We start from the raw sequence: 19880 nt of genomic DNA on the forward strand, positions 1-19880 counted from the left end.
CTCCCAGAGCTGAGACTGTCCTGTGAGGATAGAACTCTCTCCCAGAGCTGAGACTGTCCTGCGAGGATAGAACTCTCTCTCAGAGCTGAGACTGTCCTGTGAGGATAGAACTCTCTCAGAGCTGAGACTGTCCTGTGAGGATAGAACTCTCTCAGAGCCGAGACTGTCCTGTGAGGATATAACTCTCTCTGAGCTGAGACTGTCCTGTGAGGATAGAACTCTCTCTCCGAGCTGAGACTGTCCTGTGAGGATGGAACTCTCTCAGAGCTGAGACTGTCCTGTGAGGATAGAACTCTCTCAGAGCTGAGACTGTCCTGTGAGGATATAACTCTCTCTCAGAGCTGAGACTGTCCTGTGAGGATATAACTCTCTCTCAGAGCTGAGACTGTCCTGTGAGGATATAACTCTCTCAGAGCTGAGACTGTCTTGTGAGGATAGAACTCTCTCTCAGAGCTGAGACTGTCCTGTGAGGATATAACTCTCTCAGAGCTGAGACTGTCCTGTGAGGATGGAACTCTCTCTCAGAGCTGAGACTGTCCTGTGAGGATATAACTCTCTCAGAGACGATGTCTTCCTGATGCTGAGTGGAGAGAGAAGCTGTCATTGAGGCCGAGTACAGCACAATGTCTTGCTATACGCCATGTCTTGGCTGGGAGAAGGAGTGTTCTTTTTCCAGTTGATGGCGAACCCCATCAGTGACAGATATTCCACCAGCAGTCTGGTGTGAATCATAGCCGTCTCCTCCAATAGAATAAAATAAATACAGGATAGTAGGATTCACCCCTGAGAATGGAGGGTGGGACAGAGAAGCCTCCTCATCCTGATTCCCCGGGGGACGGCTGACGCTAGAACACCCACAGTGATGAGTGCTGGCTCTCACAGCGATCCCATGGGCCTGTTTACTTCAGATATACAGTACCCCTGTCTCGTCTTCTTGCTTCTTTGAGGCACAAATTCTGTTCAAATACTGGCTTACAAAAGGATTCCATTTAATACTGTAAATGTAAGAATCCACACAGATACTATACTATTCTTCAACAGTCTTGGTCTTGTACAGTCCAATCAGGAACAGCAACCCTCTGACCAGAGAATGAGGCTTCTGATCTATAAAGTCTGGGTCCTGAATAGTCAACGATCCAGAATGGACCCATTGACAAACGACAATTAATAGAATGTTCAAATGAATGGAATGTGCACATTGAGACTAGAGGTGCTTTGATTATGAAATACTTTATTATTATTATTTGTATTACTTTTATGGAACTGTGCATGTACCATGAACAGAACAACTAGACATGAAATGAATGAAATAGGAAGTTGACTTTATGGACTTGCACAATATTGTTTAAATAATAGTAATACATATTCATAGTGACCAAACTGAGCTAGGTCATACAAATAAGGACATAAAGAATAACATTTGAATGCTGAAATTGAGTAATAATAATTGGTTGTAAGAAAGAGGCAACTAAAACTGTATAAGTACATATTTCATAACCGTAGTCATATTGCACATGATGTATTCAGCAAAGGAAAGGCTACAGCTTACAATTTATATCTGAACCTAGAAATAAGACATATAAGCAGGATGGGAAACATATATTATTTATTTCTCCAAAATATCAAGCCAAAATGCAATACAATAGATATCCCATGCAGGATACATCCCAGACTACAAGAATACCTACCAAAAGGTTGGTAGAATTTTTTATTTATTTGTTTGGTAACTAGCATTTGGCTAGTGTTTGTTGTTAATTCCCCACCCTGCATACAGTGTTAGACTGACTATGACTACATGAAATAGCACTGATCCTAGAACTGCCCTACTGCCTACTGCATGTCTCCCTCTCTCAGAGATAAAAGTCATGTTGGCACTGATGACCAACCCAACCTCACATAATAACCCTTAAGTGTCCCAGGACCAGCTACCCTGGGCCTGTGGTTAAGCCACTTAAAAGGAGCATACTTAGTCCCACTGCCCTCTATACATAACCCCCTATCCAGAGTAATCTGGAAACTAGATTAAACTAGATTAAGTAACTACAGTAGGCCTATGCTTCTGAGAAAGAACTGGGCCTGTCACTCCAGTTTAGGCTATTCTTAACAGCCAAAGAAAAACAATCGCACTGTTGCGATAATCAAATCAAAGACGAGGGCCTGTTGAAATATAAAGACGTAAATGTGAAATGATTTTCAATGGATTGTGCACAATTACTGTATCCAATAAAACATTTAATACACATTTTAAATCAATGTGTTAATTCCATTACAGTAAGGGAAGCAGATAAGTGAAACATCTTATGATTTGATCAATTCAGCATCCAATGCTAAATACATTTTGGGGAAAATAGGACAGCAAACTACCGAAAGTAGCTACACACTATTTTACCTCGTAGTCTCACCAAGTATGGAGTGTTGCGACTACTCTGTGTTTGTGCATGTGTTCGTGTACAGTATCTTTGTGAGGACACACAATCCCTACAAGAATAGACCAAGGATCCGTGTCACTAGCCCACGTGTCATTAGCATTCATGCTGCTCATTGACTGACTCAGTGGAATTCCCTGTTGTTGATGCTGTGTGTGTGTGCATTAGTGTGTGTGTGTGTGTGTGTGTGTGTGTGCCTGTGTGTGTACGTGTGTCCCAGCTTATCCTTATCCAGAAGTGAGTGTATATGTGTGTGTCTAACTACTAGCACACATGCATGCTTACTGTAAGAGTGTGTGTGTGTGTGTGTGCGCTAATAGTTAGAAGACACAAGACACACACATACATACTGACTTCTGGATAAGGATAAAATGGGACACACACACACACACACACACACACACACACACACACACACACACACACACACACACACACACACACACACACACACACACACACACACACACACACACACACACACACACACACACACACACACACACACCATCAATAGCAGGGAATTCCACTGCGTCAGCCAACGAGCAGCATACATGCTAATTGACACGGGTCACAGGCTGGACCACAGATCCCAGCGTGACTGAGTGTGGATGTATTTCTGTATCTTAGTAGAGCTTGAGCGAGGCCTCGAACAGGTGAGTCAGGTCCTCCTCGGTGTGTGCTCTGGGAGACAGCTTGGTCACCCTCTCCTGCAACAAACCCAGTGGCTCACGGTTAGTGGAGGGGCAGCAAATGTGGAGATGTTGTAAGATAAAGGTCAAATATGGAAGGTTGGCACCCTGTGTGACCATTGTTAAAATACGGCATAATGAGTGAAAACAGCAGCAAGAGAGACATTTCTTCAAAGCGAGGTAACTTACTGCACCACTTTACATTTGTATCATTCACATTTTGTGCTCTAGAAATGAGACCGTAGCCTTTTATGGATGTCATGGCACTGGTGGTGACTGACCAGCAGAGCTTGTATGGGGAATTTCACTGTTTCGTACATCACTGCTGGGAGGGTTTCTCCAGCATAACTCGGCCCAATTCCGTGACGTACATTGTTAAAGAAGCAATATTCCATAGTGTAGGTGCCTCGGAGGCAACAGTTGTGATTGGAGGATCAAGAAAAGAGGGCAGGGCTTGATATAAGACAATGACTTTGTTTTTCAAAAGAGATGCCGTGAGTTCACCTGAGGTATGGTTCCTCTGACCAGCGCGGGGATGTCCTCCTTGGTGTAGCCCACAGCGCTCAGACCGTCATCCACTTCCAGGTCGTAGAGGAACTGGCGAAGGGTGTCGGCCAGCAGCGGCCCAGCATCCTCTCTCTTGGCGTTCCTCACGTCCGCTCCTGCGCACGCAAGACGGGTCACTTTACAGTCACACCCGGGGCACTTCAATCAAAATGAAAATTCTGAGATTTGCAAAACAGGGGTTCTGATTTAGAACGGGTTTTGACTCGACAGGAGAGAGATTTGTGTGACAGCTTGTCAGCAGAGTTAGTTCAGCACAAAACACTTGAACCGTGTGAATACTGCACATGCTTTAGCTTATAGATAGCTTTGTCTCTAGAATGAGCATCATTTGAGTTCCCTTGTTGCTCAAAACCCACCTTTTTACCCTTGCTTTCAACCCATGAACTCTTTCCTCTCTCACCTTTTTATATTATTTTTCTATTTATTTTCTCTCTACTAAAATGTTATTGTATTGTTTGTTTTGTAAAGTGTCTTTGAGCATTCGGAAAAGCGCTATATAAATCTGATGTATTATTATTATAATTATTATAAATCTTTGTGAGCATTTTGAGGAGCAGAATGGATGTCACTCAATTCTAATATTCTGTGATAGCAAATCTGTATAATGAAGGAACCACCCTAGATCTCTAGATGCTTTCTATAAATCCCTTGCATTGGCTGTATTATGGTCTATCCCCCTCCTTGGTACGTTTTTGGTAAAGGGACTGAATTATATAGCACTTTTATCCAATGTACTTTACAACGTATGCCTCACATTCATTCACACATTCACACACTGATGGCGGAGGCAACCATGCAAGGTGCCAACCTGCTTATTGGGAGCCATTAGGGGTTAAGTGTCTTGCTACGACACGCTATCGGGGGAAGCCGGAATCAAACCAGGAACCTTCAGATTACCAGACAATTGCTTTACCTCCTGAGCCACACAGTTCAGATATTTGCTACTTACCAGTGCTGTTGTCGTAGAATCCTTTCACAATCCATGCTGTTCCTCATATTAACTTAATTAGCCACAAACAAATGCAAATTCAATGGGGTTCAAAGGTCAAGCTCCCTGGTCATTGAAATGTACTTCACAATGCACACAAAGTAGATTTTGTACAGCTTGTACAGACAGAGATTGACTCCATTGGGTTAGAGTTAGGGATTGACCTTGCATTAGTTTGTGGCTAACTAGCCAGAGCTAGTATGAGGAACAGCATGGATTGTGCTGAGAAAGGATCAACAGCATCATTTTTAAGAAATAGTGCAAGGGTTCCAAAAATCACAACTATCCCTTTACCCCCCCCCCCCCCCCCCCCGACCCCATTAGGAAACGTTACAATTCAAATGTAAATCTCGTGTGTGAGCGGGAGGTTGTCCTGCTTGGTACCATGCTGGCACTCTGCCTGGCAGGGCTATAATAAATTGTCAATATAAATCACCTACCACCTTTCTTTTTAGAGCCAGCAGCACTATTCTAATCCACAAGAGGTTTAAGGGTTGAGACAGGGTCATAAAGCCTCTAAGAATATAAGATCTTCGCTCATCAGCTTTTGGGTTTCATTGAAGCCATACTCGCATGTATTATTATTATTATTTATATTATTATGGCTATATATTTTCAAATTCAAATGCTGCCTGTTTAGATTATTGGATTATTAGATTATATATATTGTAACTATATTTATTGTAGGGCAAATATAACTGAGAGGGCATACATACCCTCATCTTGCACCTTGTTGCCCACATGCGCATGTCCAGAGTTAATTATATTGTTTACACAGCCTTTTTTAAATTCTATTTACATTTTTACTTCTCCACTGTACCAATCTTCTACTACCTGTACCTCCCCTCCCCCATCCCCCATGCTGCTATGATGCCTGAATTTCCCCAAGGGGATCAATAAAGGAATATCTTATCTTGTCTTATCTTAGCTTAGCCATAACGGCGCCCAGCTTTCCACATTCCTTCACATCCATGTTGGCTCTTAGCCTTTGATAGGAGTTAACGGTGGGGCTTATGGCACTGAGTACTAAGCTCTGAAATCTAGCATTGATTGATTGATTGAACATTTTATTAACAGATTGCAGAATGGGTACAATACAGTATGGCTCAATACACACAATTGTTAAAGGAAAACTCCAACATTTTGGGAAATTTGCTTTTCATCTTGTTTACATCAGGGTCCCCCAAATATGAATTAATACTTTCATTCAGACCAATGTAGGAACCCTGCACTGAAGTTAATACTTTCATTCAGACCTACAGTATGTAGGAACCCTGCACTGAAGGTAATACTCTAATTCAAAGAAACATTATGGTCAGAAAGAACATGATGAGAAATGTAGCCTCGCTCTCCTCGCAAACAGCCTGAAGACATGCAAGCATGTCTGATCTCAATAGCAGAATAGTAACAAAAACACATTAACAAACAATTAATTAGGCGGCTAAGTGGCGCAGTGGGCAAGGCGCTCGCCACTAACACAGGATACAATTGGCAGTATTAGGGGGTGGGAAAGCCGGTGGGTGGGGATCGGACGTTGTGGACAGCGACTCCTACAGGTCGGTTGGTGCGCCTGTACAGCAGAATCAGGAAGCAACGGGGGCAGCGTGAGCCTCCCACGCGTTACTCCTTGCCGTTGAGAGATCGCGCTGTGCAAGTGAAAAGATGCGACAGCTGCCTCCTCGTGTACCGGAGGGGACACGTGATGCAAGGCTTGTTCCACATTGCAGCCGACCAGTGGGAGGCATGGTCTAACAACGTTCGAGACAGGGGAGGGTAGAATTGGATAATACGAAATTGGGATGGGAGAAAAATTGAAAATGGGGAGAAAAAGTAGATACAAAAAAAAAAAAAAAAATTAATTTAGTATTTACAGGCTACAGATAATTCACAACCGTCTATTTCATATTCATTGTGAAGAATATGCATTTGTGTCACCTCAACATTCTTCACTGCATTCTGTCTGAACATATAGTTAGAAATACACCCACTGGTCACAGACATTACCAAGTATCTCTGCTGCCTCCAGGTGGCGCTCTGGACACATGCTGGCAGTGAAGTTGAAGACAGCCGGTGAGGTGAGGACCACAGAGAGACCATGAGGCTGAATGAACACAACACACAAACACACCAAAGCATTTTGTAACCCAGAACTTTAGTTTAGAATCACAGAACTAGGTGAGTTCATGTCAATGGAATATCTTGCCATTGAACTCAAAACCAATTCAACTATATTAGTCACAAGATATCGCCTGCCTAGACACTCAACAATATTTATACAAGAGTTCTCTGAACTGATCTCACTATGTGTTACCAGATACGATAAGGTGATCCTAAACGGAGACCTGAATATAAATTTTAATAAAAAAGCAGACTCCAAAACTATAGAGCTTACAAATCTACTGGATAGCTTTTATCTAACACACCATATAACAATGCAACGGACCGGCATGGAAATACATTAGACTTAGTGATAACAACTGGGCTAAACATCAATAATGTTTCAATAACTGAATTACCTCTCCCGACCATCATTGTATACTCTTTGATGCTCAAACCTTTACTAAAACTAAAAAAAGAAGTCATACTGTAGTTCAAAAGAGGCTCCTAAATGACAAAGCTGAATCAAAGTTCACTGATCTTATCAGACTATATGAACCACACAATCATGACAGCTCTATAAATTAAATGGTAGAACATTTGAATGATTCTATAATAATCTGCATTAAATTCTGTCGCCCCACTAAAAACTAAAAAGAAATCGACAACCAGAGCCAGCTTTAACTGCCTATAACAAAACGATCCGCTTAGCAAGGAAAGACTACTTCTCTAAAATTATTGCAGAAAATGCTGGAAATTCCAGAATCCTTTTTCCCACTATTGATCTACTACACCAGTGATGCCACAGATTACTTGTAAAAATAATCTGATTACTGATTACTCCTTTAAAAAGTAATCTAGTTACTTTACTGATTGCTTGATAAGTTACTTTGAAAGTAACTAGGTTACGAAGTCGTCGTCGTCGTCCCTGCTGCTGCCACAACATAAGAATGACAGTTTTTTTCTCTCTCTCTCTACCAAATCCATTCTGAGACAACGGACTCAGTGCGTACTCCGCAAGTCGCGCGTAACATGAATCTCTCTCTCTCACTCTCACTCTCTCACTCTCTCTCAATTAGCCAAATTACACTATAAAACGAACTGGATAGTTGATTTAACTTCATGCTGAAGCCATTCTAAAATCAGCTATAAACGTAAACATGTGTGTGTGGCTGTGTCCGTGCGTGCGCAAGCGCACGTCCCATCTCCGGTCTTGCTGACTGTACCCCTGGCTCTCTTATCATCAGCATTATGAGATAGTAACGAAAGGTTATCCTATAACCTAGTTATATGAATACTGGCAGAGCGTCTCGCTCTTGCCATTATGAGATAACTCTCATCTCCTAGCACCTACTGTGCTCATGAACAAACAATTTGCACCCATGCACGTGACCAGGCCACGCCCCAGCGTCCTCCTATAAGACGCCGGGCATGGTCACACTCTACCTTTCCAACATTGAAAACCCAACCAAGGGACCTCAGGGCACAGAGCGAGACGCTCTGCCAGTATTCATATAACTAGGTTATAGGATAACCTTTCGTTATATTATCATACTGTCATCGCGTCTCGCTCTAGCCATTATGAGATATGGGGCAGAGCAGACGCGTGACCCGACAAGTGTACCCCCTGAGGGCCCGTAAGCCCCACTACCAGGGAGGAGGGTAGTCCCGTCCACCCGCCCGTCCTAACGAAGGGGGGGAGGCAGTCAACTCCACCAAAGTGCGAAAAAAGGGGAACCAGAAACCCCTAAAAGTGCACAGTACAGGCGGGACCACGTGTGACACAGCACCCCGTGGCACACACCCCTGCTAGCCCACCGACTGGCGGGACGCATGGGAGGTCCCAGACCTCAGAACCGCCTGGGAGAGAGAACCCCCAGTCATGTCTAGGGATGCACCGAAATTTCGGCACCGAAGGGGCGGGACCACGTGTGACACAGCACCCCGTGGCACACACCCCTGCTAGCCCACCGACTGGCGGGACGCATGGGAGGTCCCAGACCTCAGAACCGCCTGGGAGAGAGAACCCCCAGTCATGTCTAGGGATGCACCGAAATTTCGGCACCGAAGGTTTTCGGCCGAAAATGGCAAAAAATGGCCTTTCGGCTTTCGGCCGAAAGAGTTTTTTCACCGAAACAGAAACAACCTAACAACGCGTCCAATAAATGCGTCTTTAACATGCTTTATATCCTTATTTACTATATGCCGCGGTTAATCACTGAGTGATCTAATATGCATATTATTCAGAGCGAGAGGGGGGGGGGATTGTGTTTCTCACATTGACGCTGTCTGTCTGTCGCGTGTCTACTGTGCCGAGTCAAGCGAGCACATTCAGCTGGGGACTAGAAAGGTGCGCTCAGTAGAGCACAGATGTCCGCTGCGCAGCCAGAGAAAAGATGGAATTAATGTACTGTATGCATTCAGAAGTGCTGAATAAATGTTTTATGGACCCATAATAGTGATTATTTATTATTCAAGTTAAGTTTTGCCATAATCATATATTTTTTCATAATCATAATGTTCCACAACATTGGTAAAAAAAATTGGTTTTCGGCCAACTGTTTTCTATTTTCGGTATCGGTTTCGGCCAAGAATTTCCCATTCGGTGCATCCCTAGTCATGTCCATGAGGTAAAACTTTTTTTTTGATCAAATTTTTTTTATTATTAATTACATGAAACAGGACAACACAATAACCACAGTAACAAAAAACATAACTTTCACAGGAGAATAACAAACAATAATAATACAGAATAATAAATTATAAAGACAAAAAGAAAAAGAAACAGCGTCCAACCTATCAAATATAGATGGCTACTTCAATAACAAAAAGGGTCTTCAAAACATGGCAACCTTTCCCCACCTTTACAAAGTGGAGTGACTTAAAAGATTGTTTATGAGAGTGTTGCCGCAGATTTACTGTAGATAGCCTAGGTCCCTTACACATGTTCAAGACTGCCAAACTTGCAGAAGGTAAAGTGTAAGAAGAAAGAAATTCTTCCTCCAAGTTGGTTGACAGGTCAATCAGTCTGTCAATATTAGTCTCTTGGGGAGATGGCATGTGAGTTGACATATAGCGCAGAATAGCTAAATACCAACCCCCCCTAAAATCCCCCCAGTCAAAGTTAAGAAGGACAAGACAAAAACCAAGACAGACAAGACATTTCCTCCTCCCCCTCCCCAGAGACCGCCGGACCCCCCCGATCAAGCGCCCCAACCCCGCTCAGCCGCACACTGCGGTCTTTACCTTCTCAGCTGCTGCGAACCACAGGTCAATTCCAGCCTGCCCTACCCCGATCACCCGGGCCGTGGATATCTCAAGATAAATCACATCCAATAGAGTTAGGGACCAGTTAATCATTGTAAGCTTCTCAGGCTCCTTCCATCTCATTGCTATTAGCTTCTTCGCTGCTGTGACGCCCGCTAGGACAACCCTTTTCAGTTGTACGGACGCGGGTAGTGTCGTTATATCGTTCAGGAGTAGCGTAACAGCTGTGAATGGGATAGTTAAGCCACACAGATCTGAAAGTTTGTCCGTTATTGACCTCCAGAAGCGGGCCACTGGTGGGCAATCCCAATACATATGCATATAAGTGCCAGTGGCCTTTTGAGAGCACAAAGTGCACCGAGAGTCGGTTATCAGTCCCATAGCAAATAGCTTCCTAGGTGTAAGATAGGTCCTATGAATATAATTAAAATTAATTTGCTGGTGATTGGGGTTGCGGGAAGATAATGCCACATTTGCCCAAACATCATCCCAGTCAAACTCGGGGTCCAACTCCGGTATATCCACACGCCAGATTGTATCCAATGATAAATTTTTATACGTGGATTGAATTAAGAGCGTATAAAAGTCGGAGACAAACCCTCTGGATGTCGTCCTGTCCACTATGAGCCTGAGGAAGGGGTGTGGGTGCAAGGCTTGAGCCCACGGTACGCCATGCGCCCTCAGTGCTGACCTTAGTTGAAGGTAAAGAAAGAAGGACTCGCCGGGTAGATCATAAAATTCTCTTAAGTCCTGAAACGCACGGAGGCCGTTCTTATCATAAATATCCTCCAGAGTATGCACTCCCCTCCTTTGCCATTGAGGAATATTAACCGGCTTGTGTCCAACAAGTAATTGCTGGTTATTAAAAATTGGAGAGTCCAGGTGCCAAGGGCATTTAACCCCACACGACCTCTGTACATTACGCCACGTTTGGATCACGTGAGTTATGATCGGTCCATACCTCAGCCGGCATTTCGCAATAGAGACAGTGGAGTACACTACATCCTGTAATCTTAGCGGAGACACCGCCGCCGCTTCTAAGGAGCGCCACGATACAGCCTCTACAGGGTCTAGCCAGCACATCAAAGGTCTCAGTGAAAAGGACCAGAAATACAGTTTAAAATCAGGGATTGCGAGGCCCCCATCTTGTTTCCTACGTTGAGTAGTAGCCCTTTTGATTCTCGGGCGTTTGTTATTCCAGACAAACTTAGATACCATCGATTGTACCTTGCGCCAGTGGTCTATTGGAGGGGGCAGGGGGAGCATTGAGCTAATAAAATTTATCCTAGGCAGGATGTTCATTTTGATTATGGAAGCCCGGGCTTGTAAGGAGTTAGGAAGGGACGACCACCTGTCTAGATCCTGGCGTATTTTATCATAAGTACCCGTGAAGTTGTACTTAGTAGTTTGGTTCAGCGTGGGGAATATCTCTATGCCCAGGTATTTGAAATGTTCTACTATGGGGATATCAGCTGGTAGTCGTACCGCCTTGGCCAGTTCATTAAGAGGTAGGCAGGCTGATTTGTTCCAGTTAATCTTAAAACCTGACAATTTACCAAAGTCGTCGATTATCCTCAATAATTTTGTGGCCGACCGGGAGGGGTCGTCCATGAAAATCAGCAGGTCATCCGCATAGAGAGCAATTTTGTGTGGAGTATTGTTGACCATTATGGGGACGATGTCCTCCGATTGCCTAATAAATTGGGCCAAAGGTTCGAGGGAAAGCGCGAACAGTCCCGGGCTCAGAGGGCAACCCTGTCTAGAAGATCTGGAGACTGGAAAGAGTGTGGAACAGTTTTTGCCTGTCAGTATCATCGCAGACGGCGAGGCATACAGGACTTTAATCATATGAATAAAACTCTTTCCAAGACCCATGACCTCAAGTACCTTCCACAGATATGACCACTCAAGTCTGTCAAACGCCTTCATGGCATCCAAAGACAGAACTGTGGATGGAGTTGTATTGTCTTTACTGTTATCGATTACATGCAACAGCCTCCTAAGATTATCTGCAGCCAGACGCCCCGGGATAAAACCAGTTTGATCGCAGTGTACCAATACAGACATAAATCTCTGCAGGCGACGGGCCAGCACCTTGGCAAACACCTTTAAATCGGCCCCGAGAAGACTCAAGGGTCTATAGCTACCACAATCATTGGGATCTTTGTCCTTTTTGAGAAGTAAAGAAATCAACGCCATATTGACATCTCTTGAGAACTCCCCTTGTTCGATAGCGTAATTGATCATATCGAGCATCAATGGACCCAGTTGGTCCCAGAAAGCTAAATACACTTCGGGTGGAATACCATCCCAGCCTGGCGCCTTACCCCTCTGCATTTCAACAATAGTCTCCCTCAATTCTGCGAGAGTAATCGGTCTCCCCAGTTCCTTGGCCTCTTCCTCAGAAATGTGGGGTATCTCAAGCCCGCCAATGAACGATTCAAATCTAGAGTCATCCAGATTACCCTCTGAGCTATATAACTGTGAGTAAAACTCTTTAAAAGTGTCATTGATCTTTTTCGAATCAGTAGTGACTGCACCCTGGCTCGTCCTAATCGAGGGGATATCTGAGAAATGATCATTTGATCGTATTTTCATTGCCAATAGATGGCTAGGTCTGGAGCCGTGAAAATAGTAATTTTGTCTTGTCCTGTGTATCAAAAACTCAGACTGTTGTTTAAGTATGGAGTTTATTTCTTTTTTGACTATCTTACGTTGTGTGTTTAGTCGTTCATTATAGTCAGTTTGCAAGGATGCGTATAGGTCCGCATATAATGATTCCAGTCCTTCTAGCTTTTTTGACCGGGATTTTCGCAAATTGGAGGCAAATAGTGTGACATGACCCCTGATGAATCCTTTCAATGCGTTCCACAGGACCCTAGGGTCTTCTACTGTGCCAACGTTGATCTGCAAAAATTCAGCTAGTTTACTCCTGAACTCAGAACAGAAGTCATCGTTCTTTAGCAAGGTCGAATTAAAACGCCATCTGGGAGCTCTTGCGGAGAGCCTGCCAAAGGTTGCCGTAAGGAAAATCCCCTTGTGGTCTGAGAGAGCCAAGGGAACCAATGAGACATCGAAACTATCAAACATATTAGGGGACGCGAATGCATAGTCAATTCGAGAGAAGCTTTTGTGTCTGGCTGACAGGTGAGAGTAATCTCTGAGGGTGGGGTTGCATAAGCGCCAGAGGTCTGAGAGCCCCGTGTCTTTGGCCCACATCCTGAGGGCCTTAGAGGCCCGTTTCTGGTCGCTCGTTTCAGAGGGCCCAGACCTATCCATCTCCGCATCCCAGCACGCATTAAAATCGCCACCCACAATGAGAGCGTATCCATTAAGTTCCAACATATTCTTCGTGATTGTATTATAGAACGCTGAATCAAATGTGTTAGGAGCATACAATGCTATTATAGCCATCTTCCTATGCAAAAATTCAACTTTTGCTATAGTAATCCTTCCCTCCATGTCCGAATCCATGAGGTAAAACTTAACGAAGGGACCCAGGGAGGACCAGGAGGCCGCAGCACAGATGCCCTCCACGAGGCCCCCCCTAACAAGGCGGCAGAGTGGAGTGCGCCCTGACACCCCCAGGGGGGACCTGTCCAGTCAACGTGTAGCAAAGGGCAATGCCCTCGCACATCCAATGTGACATGCGCTGCTTGGACAGTGCCTTACCTGCGCGAGGGCCACCATAACAAACAACAGTTGATCGGCAGCCCTGAGATCCTGCGTCCGACTGAGGTTAAACCCACAAAGCACGGACAGGACACGACAGATGAAGGCTCGCCTCTAACCCACTAGTGTGAGGAGGCGGATGAAACGCCTGAATCACAATATCCCTGGAGCGAAAAGAGCTCCGGCTATTCTTTGGCACGAAGACTGGATTAGGCCTCAGAGTCGCACTGCTATTGGCCCGAATAGACAGGCACTCAGGCCGCACCGAGAGAGCACACAGCTCACCCACGCGTTTAGCGGAGGTGATGGCCAAAAAGAACGCGGTCTTCAAGACAGCAGATCCAATGGCGCCTGCTCAAGAGGCTCAAACGGGGCCTCCGACAACCGGCCCAGGACCAGTTGGAGGTCCGACTCGGAGACAGAGAACGTTCCACAGGCTTGAGACGCAGAGCGCCAAGCAGGAACGTCCCACGAGAGGGTGGCTGAACAACGTTCCGCCCCCACACTCGACCATACGCCACTCCCCAGCGTAAGCCGCGGTAGAGGACGGAGCGTGCGCGTACCGGATAGCGTTAACCACAGAATAGTCAAGACGCATCCCCATCAGATTCACACTGTCAGCAGCCAAGCCTAGAGGCTGCCCCAGAACAGGAAGGCAGAACAGAGTTCCGCGTGCCTGAGAGAGGGCCCGCGGTGACCACGGAACAGGCCACGGCGGGGCCACCAAGAGCTGAATCAGGGCCGGGGACTACACAGCTGAGCCCCGGCACGACCAGGACCAAGTCCCGCGCTCCCGACGTACCCGCGCCCACCACAAGGTGGTCGAGCCGTTTGAGGACCAGAAGGACTGCCTTCAATCCCAACACATTGAATGTAGCGCAGACCGGGCAGCTGCCCCCTACTGCGTTGGTCCGACACGTCCCCCCCAAATCCCATGAGGGAGGCGTCGGTGAAGACCGTGACGTGTGACAGCCTGCTGCCCAAGGGGACCCCGCAGGTGAGGGCACCAGACCCTCTCCAGAAGACGAGGTCCCCCAGTACTGACATGGGAACCTTCAGCCGCTTCCATATGTCTCACACCAGCTCCATTTCCATACTGGAAAAAAGCACCTCTGCATCCTCCCCATGAAGAGGAGGCCGAGAGGGACCCCAGCAGCAGGCACATCACGGACAGCGCCGTAACCGTCCTAGGACGGAACCTCCCGCCCGCTCCGAGAGGGATGCCCATATAGACCTTGATCTTAGAAAAAGCCCAAGTACGGTCAGGTGGCGTAACGGATATTGCGTTCGTCACCAACCCCGGAGCGGCTGGATTTGCCTGTTCGAATCCAGCTCACAGCTCCGGGGTTGTCACCAGCTTGGCTGGCCGTTCACACTAATACAATTGGCAGTATTAGAGGGTGGGAGAAGCTGGCGGGGTGGGTCCGGGTCGTTGTAAACAGCGACTCCTACAGTTCGGTCGGGGCGCCTGCTAAGCGCGGATAGGATCTAAGTGGGATAGTGTGATCCTTCCACACGCTACGCCCTCTGTGAGAATCCGCGCTGCCAGGTGAAAAGAAGCGGTTGATTGGCTGGACGTGTGTCGGAGGAAGCACGTGGTAGCCTCCACTCTCCCAGACCGACTGTGGGGGCTAAGTGCGCAGCGACCAGGAAGGGGATTGGGAATTGGCATAACGACTAACATTGGGATGGGAGAAAATCGGAGGAAAAAGGAGGGGGAAAAAGATAAAAAAAAAAAAAAAAAAAAAGAAAAAGCCCAAGTACTCTACTTGTTGACTGGGAAGAGGAGAACTCTACTTCCAGTCTACAGCAAAACCCAGGCTGGTGAGACACCACCTGCCTGGTATGAGACCTGGCGATCTACCCTGACCGGCCAAGGACCAGAACGTCGTCCAGGGCAGAATACAATTCGTAACCCCCGACGACGCAGAGGCCCCAGCGCGGTCTGCACGCACTTGGTGAAGATGCGGGGAGCCAGAGAGTAGCCGAACGGCAGCCTCTGGTACTCGTACGCTAAGCCCTGCAAAGGAAGCGTAGGTAAGCCCTAGGATGGAAGATCGGGATGCGAATACGCATCCTACAGGTCTATGGAGGAGAACCAGGGCCCCACCTGACAGCGTCTAAGAGGTGGGAGACGGTCAACATTCTGAACCTTCCCCGATTTCTCGGGCACCAGAGAATACCGGGAGGAAATGCCACGCATCGCGTCCTCCTTTGGGACCACGACGATGGCTTGCTACGCCCACAGAGATTGGATCTCGTCGGCCAGAGCTGTCACTGCTGTTGACCCCGACAATAGGGTCTGTACCAAACCTGAAAATGGGTGGGGTTGTGTAAACACAAGTCCCCGCCTCAGCGTTCTCTCCATCCACCTCGACATATGGCACTGCTGTAGCCATATGTGATGATAATCCCAAGCGCACCCGCCGCCACGTGGCGCTGATCCACCAGGAACCATAGATAGGCGGCCCGGTCCCACCTGCTGTGCGTTGCCAACCCTGGACCCGCCAACCGCGCGAGCAGGGTGTCTCGCGGAGTCGGGATATCGGAGCCTGACACTACCAACGAGGCAATCGCACCCAAGGGGGGACCCTGACAGAAAGGGCCGGTTTGATACGGGGGAAGCTTACATCACACTGGGTGACAAAAGCTCCCCCACTGAACACCTCCCCGGCATGGATTGCTGAGGAACTGTTCTACAGCTGGACATGCAAGGCGTGAGGTCCCCACACTGCCCGATAGGGTGGGTTCCTACACACCGTAGCCCTGCAGTGATATTACTAACACCCAAATCACACGCGCCTGCCTAACCACTGCCGGTCTTCCGGCCGTGGGAGGCACTAACATGATACCCGGCCTGGCGAGGGCGGGCTGGGGGAACACGCGCTGCGACCCCAAGGGCCTCGAGCTCCCCCGCTGACCTTTGTTGTTGACAGACACAACACCAGGCTCACCAAACACAGACGCAGAATGTGTGGTGTGGGAGCTGCTTGACAGCACAACATTCTCACGGACAGACCCAGGCCTAGCCAGCAACTGGATGTCAGCCCCTGTTCCCATGAGAAGCTAAATGTGGGGCCGCTTGGGCTTCATTGAAGGCACGCGGCCCACAGCCAAAGGAAACAAATCAGAGCCCTTATCCCGCTGGTGTTGGGGGGGGAGGAGTGACCGGAGAGCGAGCTAGACACAGCTAGACGGCGACGGTTTTTTGGGGCGTGCTCATCTAATGTAGCCGATCCCTCGGCCGCCAAGGCTGTCGGCCTTGCGATCACCTGTTTTCTTTGTATCCAGGGTACCTCAGGCGGGGGAAACACGGCCGCTGGTTGAGGGCCTCGCCACAGCCGCTGGCGAGGCAGCGCCCTCACCTCTGGCTGTGCGGTGTGAGGCGGTGTGGGGCCTAGGTCAAATACCGTCCGCGCTCCTGCGGAAAGACCAAAGTCCCTCTGCGGAGAGGGGAGCCCTGAGGAGGGAAAAAAACGTCTCTCCTCCTCAAGGGGAGACTGATCCAACCAAGATGTCTGTAAACAACCGTTGACAGCATCCTAGCCCTCCCTGCGGTTATAGCTTGCGGCTAGGTCAAAAGCTAATGACCTCAAAACCTCGCACGATGTTTCGACGTCGGCTGGCCCTAAGGCCCCACCACCCGACACCATATTTGACAGAAAAAAACAGCAATTCGAACAATGTTGCTAGTCGCTGCTAATTCTATACCGCGGCGGTATAGGCTTTAACAGCCCACCAGCCACCTGCCGGGCCGACTCGCCTCATGGCGTCGGCCGGGCGGGACACCGTTCCACCATGTCAGAGGCAAAGGACTGATGCCACCTGCTTCACAAGCACGGAGCACCAGTGGTGGCTGCAGACAAAAGACTACTACTAGTGAAGCACTGCCTCACTAGTAGGCACGCAGCAACCTCCACTGTGGTGTGCACCCATGAAGGGGTAAATGAATAAATGAACGAAAACTCCACTAACACACTGCAGAATGGGCTAGCCCATACACAAATGTTAAGGGTATGCAGACCAGAGAAAAACACCAGTCCTGCACACAATTCATAGATTCACAAAAAGCACACCAGCCCTAGGCCTCAGCCCATCCACCCATGAAAATGGTAAACAAGCCCCCGTCAAAACTCCCAACATTAGACACCGATTGACCGTCAGCATGAATGGTTAAGAGGGAAGACCTTTTAGCCCTCGGCGGGGAACAAGAACGGAGACCCAGCATTGTAGCATTAGCATTAGCCGCGCGCACTAGGATAGCTGGGAAAACACCCAAAACAGAGTCATGACGACCATGTTTTCCCAAATATCCTGACCCTCGCGCCAATACACGACTCGGCTGTCTCACGGGACAACGAGCAGTATCACAAATGCTAGCATTAATGCCCGGCAGCGCAGGCCCTACCTGTGCGCGACCTAGTGCGACAGCTAGCCGCCGCGCGACGTCCCTCGATCCGCTGTCACGAGACGAGGAAACCCCAGGACAGGCCCGATGCGCTGTTCGGATGTGCCGAGAAGATTCCAGGGGCTGGTGAATCTCTGGCGAAAACCCAACATTGTGTAATTTCTCTCTGCATTTCATAACAACTAGTTCATGGAGTGTACTGCAGCGTCCATGTTGGAAACAAAAAAAGAGGAAGGTAGAGTGTGACCATGTTACTACTAGTTACTGGCATTACTGCTCAACACTGCCCCTACTCCTCCACAGTCAACAGGTAAATGTGAAGAACTTGCACTATTTTTTAACAACTAAATAACTTTGATCAGAGCCAGCATTACTCATGATGGAAATAAAGCTGATTATAGCAAACCGCACAATGTAACCATGAGAAGATTCACATGCATCACATTAGATGAGCTTTGCAAAACGGACTTACGACAAAAAGGGCTTTCTCTTAGGGCCATTTGAGACCTTTTCGGGACGATTTTGGGATTCACCAACCGTCCCAATAAAACATATATAATTAATATTATATTATAATATATTGTCTATATTCATGTCTTGCCCGAAAAGGTCTCAAATGGCCCTAAGAGAAAGCCCTTTTTGTCGTAAGTCCGTTGGAGAATGAGACCCAATTTGGGTCTCATTCCCGAACGGATTTACAACCAAAAATTTCCTCTTAGGCAGATTTCTGCCCATTTAAGACATATTAGGGCTGGTAGCGCGATTCCCCAAAATTTCCTGAGCTCAGATTTGAGCGTGGCTGAGAGCAGATTTAAGAGTGCTGAGGAGCACACTTATGATTGATTGACTAATTGAAAATTTTATTAACTTGACAGACTGTGTTCTCATAGTGATTCCTTCATGTCAACGCTACAGGCCTCCTTGGAATTAATTACTTAATCATAATTAAAATAAATATGACAATATTTGTACGATAAGAAATTACACATTTGATGTCGGAAAAATAAATAATATGGATTCATCTGATCACAGGGCAGCTGTATTAACCATATCTGAACCAGCTATTTTGGACAAATGTATAATTTCTTTAATTACTCAGATATTCAAACACAATTATGCAATTATTGTGAAATGATTGAAAATAATTATTATTTAATGCCTCCTGTGGAATTTGTATTTCTTATGTTACACACTGTTTTAATGATTAATTATATACATTTGAAAGAATGCAGGTCAACATGCAATATATCCCATTGATTGGTATACAATGGGATAGACCTTTGTTTGATATAGCTATAAACCTGCATTCCTTCGAATATATCATTAATCAATTAAACTTATATTATAGCCTATACACCAACACTGAAATGACAGTGGATAAATAAATAAATAAGAACTAAAGCTAATCGCATGGAAATAGACTGCATTAATATTCCATAACAAGTCTTGTGTGCGTCAGTATGCATGGCCTACGTGTCTAATGAATGAACAGTATAGGCTTATTATATTCTAGTTACTTGTTTCATTAGGATTTAGTAGATACTATATATATGCTCTGCCTCTGCCCTACGTACAGTATAAGTACAGACTGTACCTATACTGTACGTAGGGCAGAGCATATAGTATCTACTAAATCCTAATGCAACAAGTCATTAATGGAATAATACGCCTATACTACGTTCATTCATTACGTCGTAGGCATTAATGGAATAATAAGCCTATACTGCGTTCATTCATTACGCCATAGGCATTAATGGAATAAG

At 46.6% G+C, this 19880-nt stretch overlaps 1 protein-coding gene across 1 annotated transcript in view; it reads right to left on the reverse strand.

Moving 5' to 3' along the window:
• Positions 1 to 2605: 2605 nt before the first annotated feature.
• Positions 2606 to 19880, reverse strand: part of adhfe1 (alcohol dehydrogenase iron containing 1) — a 62014-nt gene continuing 44739 nt past the window's right edge. Inside the window, exons 12-14 of the mRNA XM_084327004.1 lie at positions 6678 to 6774; positions 3623 to 3780; positions 2606 to 3136 (exon numbers count right to left, since the gene is read on the reverse strand). Coding sequence (XP_084183130.1) covers positions 3053 to 3136; positions 3623 to 3780; positions 6678 to 6774 — 339 coding nt within the window. The 3' untranslated portion in view covers positions 2606 to 3052. The remainder of the gene's footprint in view (positions 3137 to 3622; positions 3781 to 6677; positions 6775 to 19880) is intronic.

The sequence above is a fragment of the Notolepis coatsorum genome (genome assembly GCF_963971535.1).
Source record: "Notolepis coatsorum genome assembly, chromosome: 13".
NCBI classification, from domain to species: Eukaryota; Metazoa; Chordata; class Actinopteri; order Aulopiformes; family Paralepididae; genus Notolepis; species Notolepis coatsorum.